This window comes from Narcine bancroftii, chromosome 6 (assembly GCF_036971445.1).
Source record: "Narcine bancroftii isolate sNarBan1 chromosome 6, sNarBan1.hap1, whole genome shotgun sequence".
Taxonomy (NCBI): domain Eukaryota; kingdom Metazoa; phylum Chordata; class Chondrichthyes; order Torpediniformes; family Narcinidae; genus Narcine; species Narcine bancroftii.
In genome coordinates, this window is record NC_091474.1 from 158,601,415 (window position 1) to 158,616,856 (window position 15,442).

The 15,442-nt window shown below is 42.0% G+C and overlaps 1 protein-coding gene across 6 annotated transcripts in view; it reads right to left on the reverse strand.

Annotated features, from left to right (window-relative positions):
• Positions 1 to 15,442, reverse strand: part of LOC138736645 (cytosolic 5'-nucleotidase 1A-like) — a 150,571-nt gene that overhangs the window by 134,792 nt on the left and 337 nt on the right. For all 6 annotated transcript variants that reach the window (XM_069886473.1, XM_069886471.1, XM_069886469.1 and 3 more), the window contains exons 2-3: positions 15,274 to 15,441; positions 5,823 to 5,952 (exon numbers count right to left, since the gene is read on the reverse strand). In XM_069886473.1, coding sequence (XP_069742574.1) covers positions 5,823 to 5,952; positions 15,274 to 15,441 — 298 coding nt within the window. The remainder of the gene's footprint in view (positions 1 to 5,822; positions 5,953 to 15,273; position 15,442) is intronic.

The following is a 15,442-nucleotide window of genomic DNA, read 5'->3' on the forward strand; positions in this document are numbered from 1 at the left end:
GGACCAGTGGCAGCGATGCTTTCACCCACCAGCTGGTTTTCAGCCACAGCTACGGTCTGTGCTGTCCACGAGGAAGACCTGGGGGAGTCAAAGGTTTGTGTATAGGACTGCTGCCTCCAGGGAGTAAATATTGTCCTCCAGCAGCTTCTGCCTGATGGTTCTCGAGTACAGACCTCGAACGCAGGCATCCCTGATCAACCTTTCGACCTCCTTTTCGGTCACCCCATGTTCTGCAATGCACGGTCGGGCCAACTCACACAGAGCTCCCAGGTAGGACTTGGCTGTCTCTCTGGGCTGCTGGGCATGAATATTTAGAAGGTACCTGGCGAAGAGCATGTTCATTGGGGGTTTATACATGGTTTCCAGGGTGTTCATTGCCTTCGACTACTCAGTGCAGTCCTGGAGGACCTGGAAGGCTCAGGAACCCAACTTTGAGCGGAGCAGGATGAGCATTTTCCTGTCAGAATCCAGGACATCGACGTGTGCCTCGATGATTGCTTCAGCTGTGTGTCTCCAGATTTCGAAGCATGCTTGTGCTTCTGGGTGACGTGGGTTGATTTTGAGGTTCCTGGCATTTAGGAGCTTCTCCATAGCAGCTTAAATTTTAAGTGGAATAAATTACGGTGCGCTGTCGTACAGAAAGCAGACACAAGACTTAAAGACTGATCAACAGGCTTTATTCCACTTAAAGCCCCTGCTGCAGTTAGCTGTGCTGGCTCCGTGTGACTGATCTCAAGGGGCCAGATGTGGTTTACATCCCAGTTGATGATTGGCAGTCGACCGGGAGGGGCTTGGTCCATTCAAGTCAGCTGATTGACAGCCAGCCAGGTGTGGTCTTATCCTCCAGTGCTCTTCCTGCAGGTACACAGGTCGCCCCCTGCACTAGGCTAGTGGTTATCACCACATTACTTTAAAACTATGCCCCTCATGTTATTTCAGCCCTGGGTTAAAAAGTCTCTGGCCGTTCAGATGATCAATGCCTCTCATCATTTTATACCCCTCTATCAGGTCACCCCCTCATCCTCCATCCCTCAAAGAAGAAAAGACCATGTTCACAACCAATCCTCAGAAGACATGCTCTCCAATCCAATCATTATCCTTGTAAATCTCCTCTATAGAATCCATATCATTCCTGTAGTGAGGTGACCAGAACTGAACACAATATTCCAAGTTGGGTCTAACCAAGGTCATGTGTAGCTGCAACATTACCTCATGGCTCTTGAACTCATTTTCCAAAAGAATCTGCTTTTCAGATGGTGACATGATGGTATATGAGATACCATGTAAAATTTCTAAAATGACCATCATCAAGTCAACAATGTATATGAAGGGTCCATAAAATGTAATACATTTAAAAAGTTGCAGATAGTGCATGATAGTCCGACCTCATTGAATAAGTCTTCCTACCAAGGCAACGGCAACTTAAACTGGTTTCATTTAAAAAATGAAAAGTATCTGAAATAACTACATCTATCAGCACACTGAATAAATAAGGAAATTATGGAAATCTGTTGACGCAGTGGTTGAAGTAAAGGTACAAAATGCTGCAGAAACTCAGTGTAGTGCGCGTCGAAAGAACCAAAGACTTGTTGATCCAAACCAAGGCTTTTATTAACTAGAAGACTGGAGCATATCACAAGTAGGTCAACCAGTCCAGAATGACCAGATCTGGCTAGGAGCAATCCTTTAAGACCTGCCAGTAGGTGTGGCTACACTCTCAGCCAATCACAGTCATCCGACACTACCATCTGTACATATACACATTGGTGATAGAATCTGTACTATCACATTCAGCTGGTCATTAGTAATAATTTTCAAATGTTCTACAGATTCATGATCAGATTGGAGGGTAGCTAATGTTATCCCACTTTTTAAGAAAGGAGGGAGAGAGACAGGGAATGATAGAACAGTTAGCCTGACATCAGTGGTGGGGAAGATGATGGAGTTAATTATAAAAGATGAAATAGCAGCACATTTGGATAGCAGTAACAGGATCAGTCTGAGTCAGCATGGATTTACGAAGGGGAAATCAAGCTTGACTAATCTGGAATTTTTTGAGGATGTAACTATGAAAATGAACAAAGGAGAGCTAGTGGATGTAGTGTACCTGGACTTTCAGAAAGCCTTTGAAAAGGTTCCACATAAGAGATTAGTGGGCAAAATTAGAGGACAAGGTATTGGGGGTAGGGTACTGACATAGATAGAAAATTGGAAACAAAGAGTAGGGATTTTCAGAATGGCAGGCAGTGACTAGGCTCAGTGCTGGGACTACTATATACATTAATGATTTAGATGAAAGAATTAAAAGTAACATTAACAAATTTGCAGATGACACAAAGCTGGGTGGCAGTGTGAACTGCGGGGATGTTATGAGAATGCAGGGAGGCTTGGACCCAGTTGGGTGAGTGGGCAGATGAAGTTTAATGTGGATAAATGTGAGGTTATCTATTTTGGCGGCAAGAACAGGAAGGCTGATTACCATCTGAATGGTGTCAATTTAGGAAAAGGGGTAGTACAACAAGATTTAAGTGTCCTTGTTCATCAGTCACTGAAAGTAAGCAAGCAGGTACAGCAGGCAGTGAAGAAAACTCATGACATGTTGGCTTTCATAACAAGGGGAGTTGAGTATAGGAGCAAAGAGGTCCTTCTGCAGTTATACAGGTCCCTGGTGAGACCACACCTGGAATATTGTGTGCAGTTTTGGACTCCAAGTTTGAGGAAGGACATTCTTGCAATTGAAGGAGTACAGTGTAGGTTCACAAGGTTAATTCATGGGATGACGGGACTGTCATATGTTGAAAGATTGAAGCGACTGGGCTTGTATACATTGGAATTTAAAAGGAGAGGGAATCTAACTAAAACAAATAAGATTAAGGGATTGGACACACTAGAGGCAGGAAACATGTTTCTGGTGTCAGGTGGTGGGGTTTGGTGGGGAGTCCAGAACCAGAGGCCATACTTTAAGAATAAGGGGTAGGTCATTTAGAAAGGAGTTGATGAAGAATATTTTCACTCAGAGAGTTATGGATCTATGGAATTCTCTGCCCCAGAAGGCAGTGGAGGCCAATTCTCTGGATTCTTTCAAGAAAGTTAGATGGAGCTCTTAAAGATAGGAGATTCAAGGGATATGAGGAGAAGGCAGGAACAGGGTACTGATTGTGGATGATCAGCTATGATCACAGTGAATGGCATTGCTGACCCGAAGGCCGAATGGCCCACTGCTGCATGCATGCATTGTCTATTGTCAAACAGTGTCCTTTATGTAGCAAATATAAAATATAAAAATACATAACTGACATTTCAGGCTTGAGCCCTTCATGAAGGAATGGAAAAATGTCCAGAAGTCCAAACAAAAGGATGGGGGCGGGGGGGGGGGGGAGAAACGGCAGGAGATGATAGGTGGAGAAGGGAGGAAGGGAACAGGAGGAAGGATTGCTGCATGCATGAAGGGAAGGGAAAGAACTGGAAAAACTGGAAAGGTGGGGGGGGGGGTAAGAAGAAAATGCAGAGAACTCAATGTTAATGCAGCTGGCTGGAGTGTGCCCAGAAGGAAAATAAGGCATTGTTCCTCCAATCTGCAGGTAGCCAAGGTGGGATCATACACAAGGACATGGAAAAACATGAGTAGGAGAGCGTGATTCAGAATTGAAATGGTTGGCTATTGGGAGGACTCTATTGTAGAGGAGGTGCTGAGTGAAGCCATCTCCCAATTTGCAACTGGTCTCTCCAATGTAAAGAAGGCAACAAAGGGAGCACCAGGTGCAACAAATCAGCCCTAAGGAAGTGAAGTGTTGCTTCACTTGAAAGGCCTGTTTGGGGCTCTGTACTGTCGTGAGGGAGGAGGTGTGGACATAAGTGTTGCACCTCCTGCAGCCACAAGGGAAGGTGCCAGGAGTGGGTGATCGGTGGGGAGGGATGCGTGCATGAGGGAATCATGGAGGAAGCAGTCGCGATGGAAGGCAGAGAGGGGAAGAGAAGGGAAATATGTCTGGTGGTGGGATCCTATAGTAAATGCCAGAAATTCCAGCTGATAATGTGCTGGATGCGGAGGCTAGTGGGGTGGTAGGTAAGGATGAGGGGGATTCCATGTTTGTTACATCTGGAGGCAGAGGGGGCCAGAGGAGATGAGCAGGAAATGGAGGAGATGCAGGTGAGGGCTGAGTTGATAGTGGTAGAGAAGCCACATTTGTGGAAGGCAAACATTTTGGAACACCTCACCTTGGGAACAGATGCAGCAGAGATGGAGAAATTGAGAGAAGGGTTAATAAACATGAAGCCACTAACTAACCACAAGAATAGGATAATCAGAAAAAAGGATTAATAATTGTCAAAGCACAATTTCTCCCTCAGTGCAGCAGGGATGAACAAGAAATGTACTATCAGGTCATCACCTGCATAGTTTGCATCCATACATTGAGAAACTATGGAAAGGAACAGTTACTTTCTGTTCCTTCTATTTTCTCATTGGTTTTTCCAACTGCATATTGTCCATTCCCCCACCTTAAGTTACTGTTCCTTGTTGAAGGGTTTCAACCCAAAAACTCAACCATTCTTTTTCTCCCAATGATTCTCCTTGACCTGATGGGTTCCTCCAGCAAATGGTTTTTTGTTTGCTTTGGTCAGGCCACATTTAGAGTACCATGTGCAGTTCTGGTCACTACATTGTACAAAGGATGTGGAACTTTTAGAGAAAATGCAGAAGGGACCTTGGAGTTCAAATCCATACATCCCTCAAGATAGTTAAGAAGGCTCATGGGATGCTGCGATTCATTAATAGGCAGATTGAATTCAGTAAAGATCATATTACAACTCTACAAATCTTTGGTAAAACCACACTCAGAGTATTGTGTCCTCATTATAGGAAGGACGAGAAAGCTATGGAGAGGGAGCAAAGATTTACCAGGATGATGCCTGAATTGGGTTACAAGTCTAATGATGCGAAGTTAGCAGAACTGGGACTTTTCACTTTAGAGTGTAGAAAGATGAGAGGAGACTTGTTAGAGGTCTACAAGATTATGAGAGACCAAGATAGGGGTGGTCAGCCAGCACCTATTTCCCAGGGCAGGATCAGTAAACACCTGAGGATGTAGATATAGAGTTAAGGGAGGGAAGATATCAGGGGTAAGTTTTTTAAGAAATATATAAACCGAGAGTTGTGGGTGCCTGGAATGCATCGCTGGGGATGGTGGTGGAAGCTGAAACATTGGGTATTTAAGAGACTCTTAGACACATGGATGAGATAAAATAGAGAGTTATGGGGTAGGGAGGGTTTAATACTTTTTTTTAAAAAGGAATATATGGGTTGGCACAACATTGAGGGCTGAAAGGTATGTACTGTGCTGTATTGTTCTATGTTTAAGAGGTTCACCATGATGTTGCCTGGATTATAGAATGTTTGCTTTGATGCAAAAGAGGCAGAGGGAAGAGCTGATAAAAGTTTAGAAAATTATGAAAGGCGATAATCAGGTAGATTGAGTGTTTTTTCTAGGGTCCAGATGTGAAATATAGAGAATAGCTTTAAGGTGATAGGGCCAAACTTTAAAGGGAGGTAATAAAACAAGTTTTTTTTTATACAAAGAGTGGGTGATGAAAGAAATTTAAGAGACATTTAGAGAGGCATGCAAACAGACAGGGAATGGAGGGATATGGATCACATGCAAGCAGATGACCCTATCTATGCTTTGTACTGTTCTATGTTCCAGCCTGTTCTTCAATTTGTTTTTAAAAACTTCAAGCTTCACCAGTCTCCATCAAGCGCCTTAGCCTGACATCTTGCTGACTAAAATAAAATTACATAGCCACTTTTGTTATTCAGTACATACCATAATGATTAATGCTGTTTATCAGCCTCACTCCTACTTGGGCGTGATTATTCGTCATGAGAACTATATCAAATATTTCATCACTCCCAGGATAACGTTCCTGTAGCCGTAAATTAACTGTTTCCAGTGCCTAGGCATAACAAATACTTTAAATTACACAAATATAAAATAAATATGCACATTTTTAAAAAATTTATTGCAGATGATGCAAGATTTTTGGACAAATTTTAAAACCAACATTTCCCGTTGTCAATTCAAACATTCAGTTTCAATTTTTTTTCCCCACAGATGCTCGCACGTTTATTGAACAGGAATTCTACAGGCAAAAGTGCACGCCCAGAACATTAGGCAGGAAAAACAACTTGCTTTATTCTATCACAGTTCAATTCCCATTTATTTTATAAACTGACTTTAGTCACCATCTAGCCCGGCCATTGGGTGTCTTTGCACCACATCTCTTAAAATGCCTTTGTCCATCATTTTATCTACTGAGCTGTCCTTTATGCTTTCTAATAATGATTAATTCAAAAGCCACAGCTTATTCCAAAGTCTTGCACAGAGCCTTTTTTTTTTAAAAAAAAATGTTTATCTGGGCCTTTCCCTGAATTCAGATGCCTCTAAAGATGCGTTTCTGGTGTTATTTTAATGGCCCAGATTTTTTAACAATTCGGTTGAAACAGTCTGCATTTGTTATAATTATGGCATGAAACTGACATCTTTTACAGAATTTGTACACTCTCACCCTGGCCCAAGAACACTCCAGATATCTTTTCACCTTAATTTAAGGGTACAAACTACAACAGCCATTTAAAAATACTTTAAATTGGTTAACCATTCAAATTGAGAATTTTTGAATTTATCATCAGTTTGATCATTTGTATAAAAAAGTTTATTATGTTTTTTTTAAATTGAGTTTTTGTTTTTAAACTATGCGTGTTTTTATGTATGCTTGAAAATATATGAATGTTACAATGAGTTTTTTTTTAAAGTAGCTCTGGATAAGTGTGGGAGCATGACATAAGCAGCTGTCATTTTCGTGACCAAAATTTGTTTTGATTGCAACACGTTTTATCCCCATGACACTTTCTAAGTTCAAAACTGTGACAGAGGAAACCCTAATTTTTTCCACAAGTTCCTGCTGAGAGAATAACCTGAATGAAATAAGTGTATATTTCATCTTTGTTCCTTGAAGAGACAAAAATACTGTTCACTGACAGCAAAATATGCACATTATATTTTTTTCCAGATTGTGAGTGCCATAAATGAACTTACATTTAATCGCTAACCCTAGAAATATTCATTTAGTATTGACGCTTGAATTGCTGCAATTGTTAGTTGTCTGAAAAGCTGGAAGCCAATTTTAAAATGGGCATTTGTTATGTTGCTTTCATAATCTACAAACTTTGAAAAGGCAATCTAATTAATAAAAACAATTGTAAAGGTGGGGGGAGGGGAAAGAGGGAGAGAAATCCAATTTGCATAAAGTTATGCCATAAAATGATGTTGGTCAACATCCAACCTTCCTTTGGATTAAAAAGATAAAACAATGATGTCATTTGATCAATTAGACAACTAATTTCAACTTGTTCCAAGTCAAGCCAATCCAAAGTAACCAATGGCCAACAAATATCAAAGCATATCTGGTAATAAAGGATAGGCAAGAAAGCAAGGGAGGAGGAATAGGACTTTAATTAAGGATGAGATCAGGGTGATAGTGAGAGATAATACAAGATCTAAGGAGCAGAATGTTGAATCTATCAAAGATTAGGAGTAGTAAAGGGAAAAGATCACTGCTGGGATTTGACTATAGTCCACCAAATAATAACATTACAGTGGCACGGGCAATAGCAACTTGTCCGTGAACTACTCTGCAGATGATGCCGCTTTAGTTGCCCATTCAGAGCCAGCTCTCCAGTGCATGACGTCCTGTTTTGCGGCAACTGCCAAAATGTTTGGCCTGGAAGTCAGCCTGAAGAAAACTGAGGTCCTCCATCAGCCAGCTCCCCACCATGACTACCAGCCCCCCCACATCTCCATTGGGCACACAGAAGTCAAAACGGTCAACCAGTTTACCTATCTCGGCTGCACCATTTCATCAGATGCAAGGATCGACAGTGAGATAGACAACAGACTCGCCAAGGCAAATAGCGCCTTTGGAAGACTACACAAAATGGGTTGGATAAGTTTTTTTTATTCTTTGTTTAATTCAAAAGCAAAAGGAGTGGCAATTTTGCTGCACAAGAATTTACCATTTCAGTTACAGAATGAAGAGAAAAATGGTGGAAGATTATTAAAATTGAACTGTACAATTTTTAATGAAGCTTGGACTTTGCTTGATGTTTATGCTCCAAATGTTGAGGATACAGCTTTTGTTGTCGACATGTCTTTATTACTTGGACAATCAAATTCTAATGTGATGATTGGGGGAGATTTGAATGTGGTATTGGAGCCTTTATCCAAGAGTAATTAAGAAATCGAAGATGGCAGTTCAAGTAACTAATATGATGTCAGAATTGAATCTAGTTGATATTTGGCAAAGATTTAATCCTACAGAGAAAGATTTTTCTTTTTATTCGTCACGACATAATTCTTTTTCTAGAATTGATTATTTTTTTAATTTCAACACATTTGCAGGATAGGGTTACATCTGTGGATTATAAGGCAAGACTGGTTTCGGACCATTCATTATTATTATTAGAATATCAGAGTTCACAGGATGTTCAGAGAGCTCCAAGATGGAGATTCAACACTATGTTATTGCAAAAACCGGAATTTATTAGTTATTTAAAACAACAAATTGAGGTTTTTATTAGTAATAATAGTAATTCTGTTTCTAGGCATTTTGTTTTATGGGATGCAATGAATGCTTTTTTACGAGGTCAAATTATTAGTTATGCTTCTAAAGTAAAGAAAGAGAGAATTAAAGAGATTGAAGATTTAGAGAAAAAGATAACTGTTACTGAAAAAGAATTTCAAAAAAATGCTACTGAAACGCAAAAGAACCAGTTAACTAATTTAAAATTTAAATATAATGAATTACAAACTTATTGGTTTGAATGTTTAATGAACCGAACTAAACATAAGTTTTATGAATGGGGTGAGAAAGCTCAAAGTTTTGTCATGGCAGTTAAAAAAGGAACAATTATCTAGAATTACACCAGTAATTAGAAAGAAATTGGGTATTACTTTTAGTCAAAAGGATATATATCTGATTTGTATTGTATTTTACAAGAAACTGATAGTAAAAAAGATTGGGATAAAGATAAGTTGAAATGGGAAAAAGATTTAGGTTTTACAATAGCTGAAGAAGCCTGGATGGAAATTTGCCAGAATAGTATTCGGAAATTGGTTAATGCTAGATTAGCGATGATTAATTATAATTTTATACATCAGTTATATTTAACACCGGAGAAACTAAAAAAGTTTGGCTTTAGTAAGTCAGATTGTTGTTTTCGCTGTGACCAGACGGCTAATACTTTTTTGCACACTGTCTGGCTTTGTGATCGATTGCAACAGTTTTGGAAGGGTATTCAATCTATATTTAATAGTTGTATTAGATCCTGGTATATTTTTATTAGGCAATATGCAATCATTAATTGATCTAGGCTTACAGGATTATCAGATTTCTTTTATCTATTTAGCTTTAGCTGTGGCCAAGAAATGTATAGCTCTTACTTGGAAAGATAGAAATATATTAACTTTAGATAGGTGGTATTTGGAGATAAAGTCCTGTTTGACTATGGAAAGGATATATTTTTCAATTCAGGATAGGATGTCTTTTTATTTTTCAATTCAGGATAGGATGTCTTTTTATAGGTTGAAGTGGACTCCGTTTGCTAAATATATGCATTTAAGTTTGATTTAAATATGTTTTTAAGTCTGATATTTTAGTATTGATAACATTTTTTGTTGTTGTTAGTATCTTTATTTGTTATGTTTTATCTTTTTTTGTGTAAGTGGGCCTTTTTTTATATAACATTGTTCATTTTATTAACTCTTCACTCTTTATCTTGGGGGGGAGACTAACTTTAAGCTAGGTCATTAATGTTGTGTACGAATTATTGGGGGGGGGTTAGTTTATTTAGTCTGCCGATGTAGTACTGTAATTTTTATTATCTTACATTTAATCTTTTTACTGTTACTTTTTATTTTATTTATGTTATAAAATCTTAAATAAAGTTTAAAAAAAAGGAAGACTACACAAAAGAGTCTGGAAAAACAACCACCTGAAGAAACACACAAAGATCAGCGTGTACAGAGCCATTATCATACCCACGCTCCTGTTCAGCTCCGAATCATGGGTCCTCTACCGGCATCACCTACAGCTCCTAGAACGCTTCCATCAGCACTGTCTCCGCTCCATCTTCAACATTCATTGGAATGACTTCATCACCAACATTGAAGAACTCGAGCTGGCAGAGTCCTCAAGCATCGAATCCATGCTGCTGAAGACTCAACTGCGCTGGGTGGGTCACGTCTCCAGAATGGAGGACCATCGCCTTCCCAAGATCGTATTATATGGCGAGCTCTCCACTGGCCACCGAGACAGAGGTGCACCAAAGAAGAGGTACAAGGACTGCTTAAAGAAATCTCTTGGTGCCTGCCACATTGACCACCGCCAGTGGGCTGATATCGCCTCCAAATGTGCATCTTGGTGCCTCACAGTTCAGCAGGCAGCAACCTCCTTTGAAGAAGACAACAGAGCCCACCTCACTGACAAAAAAACAAAGGAGGAAAAACCCAACACCCAACCCCAACCAACCAATTTTCCCTTGCAACCGCTGCAACCGTGCCTGCCTGTCCCACATCGGACTTGTCAGTCATCAACGAGCCTGCAGCAGACGTGGACATACCCCTCCATAAACCTTCGTCCGCTAAGCCAAGCCAAAGAAAGAAAAAAATGTGATGCATGCAAGAATGGAACGTCAGATGTCATGGGGAACTTTAACTTGCCAAGAAATTAGACAAGTCAAGATGGTCAAGGAAATCTTGAGGAAGACTTCATAGAATACATCCGTGATAGCATGTTACTGAACCAATGGAAATGTGAAAAAATTATGACAAAGATAGATAAAAGAGGCAGAAAGTAATTTCCACTGATAAATAATAGTAGAATCAGGGAACGTATCTGTCCTCAATCTAAATGCTATCCCAGAGGGTAATGAATCCACCCAAGGAAGCAGTAGAGCCTACCTCATTAAATATATTTAAGGCACAGATAGATTTTTGCATAGTTTGACAATTAAAGTTTATGGAGAAAAGGCAAGTAGATGGAACGGACTCCATAGCCAGATCAGCCATAATCTTATTGAATGTCTGAGCAAGTTCAACAGGTTTCCTTACTCTTGCTCCTATTTCTCAGCTTATTAATGAGTGAGGTTCCAAAAGAGCTGAAGATGGAGGAATTTTGAGTGAACAAAGAGAAGCTGGTACAACTCAGTGAGTCAGGTAGCATTCATGGAGGGAAATTATTAACATTTCAGGTCAGGACCTTTTATAAAGACTGAAGTGAAAATATCAAGCCTAAAAAGGGGAGAGGGGAAAGACTGGGCAGAAGCCAAGAGGTATGGGATACTGGACAGAAGGTGGTGGGAGAGGTGGAGAAACAGGTCAGAGAGGAGCCACAGGTGGTGGGGAGGGGGGGGAAGGGGGTGTTGGAAGGGAAAGGAAAAGTCAGAGAGAAAAGTGAGAACAGGACCACGTAAAGAAAGGACACAAAAGTGGAACCAGATGAAAGTGTGGCTGACTACAAATTGAAAAATTCAATGTTCATACAATGGTATGACTTAGGCAGTCCAAGAGGTGCATGATGTGTTTTTCTCAACTTTATATTTAACCTCATCCTGGCAATATATGAAGCTGAGGACAGATATGTTTGTGTGGGCATAGAGATAGGTATTAAAGTGGCTGGGAACCAAAAGTTCCAGGTTGGATCTAAAGACATGGGTGTTCAGTAAAGTGATCACTCAATCTATATTTGGGTTCATTGATGTCGTGCAGGGTGCACTGAGTGCAGGGAATGCAGTTGATTAGGTTGGAAAAGGTGCATGTACAAGTCCAGGAAGACTGAAGAACAATTATATTGCACTTTTGTTCAAGAAGGGAAATAAGAATAATCCAGGAAAATATAGGCATGAAAACCTCACATCAGTGGCTGACAAAACTGTTGGAAAGCATAATTGGGGATAGTATTTACAAATATTAGAAAAGGCATGTCAGATTAGGGAGAGTAAACATGGCTTTTTGAGGGGCAGGTCATACATTTGGCAAAGTATCTAATGGTAGATGGATCTAGAAGGCATAGATAAACAGAATCCATGGTGAATTGATAGTTTGGATACAGAATTAGGAGGCCATTGAAAATACGGTAATGGTGGAAGAATGTTATTCTATCTGCAGTCCCATGACCTGTGGTGTTTAAATTTAAATTTGAAATTTTGTTTATGCCATAGGAGAAGCCATTTCTGGTCATTTAAACCCATGCTGCACAATTATACCCAAATTAGCCTATACTCCCAGTGGAAGAAAACTGGAGCACATAAAGGAAACCCATGCAGACACGAAGTGAATGTAGAAACTCTTTACAGACAGCATTGGATTCAAACCCAGGTTTTGGCACTGTAACAGTGTTTTACGAACCACTCAGCTAACCATGCTGTGGTGATCAATGTAGGGACCCTTAACCCTTTATTTTTGTAATTAGCCGGGACCTAACTGAAAATAGGGGTGGGATGGTGCTAGCCAGGACCTACTTGTCAACCCAAGGGGGAGTTCTAGCCGGGACCTACCCGTCGTTAACACCATCCTCCCCTCCGACATAGGAAACGAGGGTACTCCTTTTATTGCGTCAAGCATCACTAGACGCTACTGACGCACGCTAGTGTCACAGTCAAAGGCAGGTGAAGAGTTGCTAGCGTGCGCCAAGCTAGATGCTAGTAAAATGGGAGGGGGTGGGAGTGGGTCTGATGGCCAACAATAGCCACAATCTTATGGGAGGGGCACAGCACCTCATCTGAGTGGGCAATGCCCAAGGATGGCCCCATTTAGTGTTGATCCTGCACGAGGGGTTGCAGATTCTGGAGAGATGCAGACTAGGGAAGGGCACCAAAAATGGGGAGAACATCTCGCATAGAGAGGAGAAGCAGAGGAGATGACACGAGAAGATGGTGACTACACAATGAACCAGCAAGTTCTTGAGCAACTGGTTGATGGACAGCCACTGGCTTTTTCAGTAAACATTTCAGGCTACAAGTACAGTACTCAAGTACAGTACCTTTGATAGGGAGCCATTAGCCCTATACCTGGTAGTTTGGCATTTCCATTACTTCCTGGAGGGCAGGAAGTTCAAAATTTACACAGACCACAAACCACTTACCTTTGCTTTCAGCAAGGTGTCAGCCAGGCATCAGCGGCACCTGTCCTACATATCTGAATTTTCGATGGACATTGAACATATCGCTGGCAAGTCCAATCCCGTTCTGCTATCCTAGCAGTGCACGACCCCACCCAGTTATTGACTATGCGGCCCTGGCAGATGTGCAGCAAGCAGACCCTGTCATACCGGTGTACCAGACAGCACATACTGGCCTGCAACTGGTGGACATCCAGATCGCCCCAGGTAACCGCACGCTGTTCTGCGACACCTTGACTGATAAACCGTGCTCCATCATTCTGGTCGCATGGAGGAGAGTTTTCGATTTGGTCCACAATTTGGCTCACCCCACTATCAGGACTACAGTTAGAATGGTTGCCAACAGGTATGTCTGGCATGACCTCCGTAAAGAGGTCACTTAGTGGGCCAAAACAAGGATGCCAGGCATCCATGGTCCAGACCCACATAAAAGCCCCTCCGCAGCCTTTTGAACCAGCACGTTGCTGTTTCACCACAGGCACACAGACATTGTGTGGCCCCTACCTGTATCCAGAGGTTCATGTTATCTATTGACCATGGTCGACCTGATGACTAGATGGTCAGAGGCAGTGACCTGAAATCTCCACGGAGACATGTGCACGGGCATTACTGAATACGTGGGTGGCACATTTCAGGGTCCCCAATCACAACATCTGACAAGGGGGCCAATTCACTTCCAGCCTGTGGACCACCTTACTAAATGCCCTGGGGACTCAACCCAACCACACCACAGCATACCACCTGCAAGCCAACGGGCTGGTGGAGAGATTCCACAGGTTCCTGAGGACAACTCTGATGGCTCGACTCACTGGTCTGAACTGTGCAGACGAACTTTCTTGGGTCCTGCTAGGCATCCGTACCACCCCAAATGAGGATCTGACAGCATCTTCTGCCAAGTTGGTCTACAAGCGCCCCTAGTCATCCTGGGTGAATTCATGGCAGCTTCAAAGGACTTGTGGGAGCTCCTGGTGGCTACATTGTCTCAACTTCACAAGCACATGGTCTCACTAGCCTCAGTTAAGCCCAGAGCTCATGGGCAACCCAGCACCTTTGTCCCAAAAATCTTCGCAGACTATCATTGTTTTCATCCAACACGGGGCCCACCAGCCACCCCTTCAACGGCCTCATGAAGAGCCATACCACATCAGCCGACACAATGGCTTCACCTGCATGTTTGACATTGGCAACAGGGAGGTGACCTTCACACGACAGACTGAGACTGGCCCATTTGGACGTTAACCAACTAGTTACTCACCTGACCCCCAGGGCACAGGGGTCAGCCACCAAAAGACAATGTCCCAATCGCTGGTTGGGGGGGGGGGGGGGTTGTTGTGTAGTAGCCCACAGCCCAATCCACAGGCCAACACAGCAAACAGTTGTCAAATATGACAATCAGGCAGACAGCACGTGTTATGAGACGCCTGCTACCGCAGGAATAGCAGTCAAATCGGCCAATCACAGGCAGCAGATCGCAGGGGGTCCAATCTAGGCCTGCACATCCAGGACAGCCAATAAGCAGCCGGCCTTGCTCAAGCCACGCAACCATGGTGACACCACTTGCCTATAAAAGGCGGAGGTGCAGCCCAATAAAGTCAGTGGTGATTACAGTCCCTTGGTGTTGCGAGTCTTTCTACCTCGAGCTATAACTGTAGTGACCCCGCTACATTTCTATAATTTATTCAGTTACTATTGTCAAAGTCATAGAACAATGAGACAGCCCATTGTTGCCCATGATTACGTTATCATTCTGGGTTAATATGAAGGACTTGCATCAAATTGGTTTAAAAGTGTTAATATTTTCAGTTCCCCAATTCTGAAATTGAAGTGTTATTACTGTAAACAGCCCACAAGAAGAGTACACCTCCTAAGGAGCAAAACTGATAGAACAACAACTTCCCTAACATGATTCCAAAGAATATGCTTGAGTGTCTCCGAAACAATTCAAGCACCAGTTGGTTTGGACATTGGAGGGAGAGGCCAGAAGAACCAACCAGTTGCAACAGCGGGAAAGCCAAGCCTCCAAGTAGCTGTAGGTCTAACCTTCATTAAGGCGAAGGCCAATCCTTTCTTGAGTGGTTCGTTTTCGTGTTCCTGCTGAAACTTAACATAAGACTCCAAGCCGTCAGCCTCATAGATGGCCCGTTCCTCTGCCATGTTGAAGAGTGTCCGGGGCGAGAAGGCGATGGTGATGGCCTGCGGGCTCTTGCTC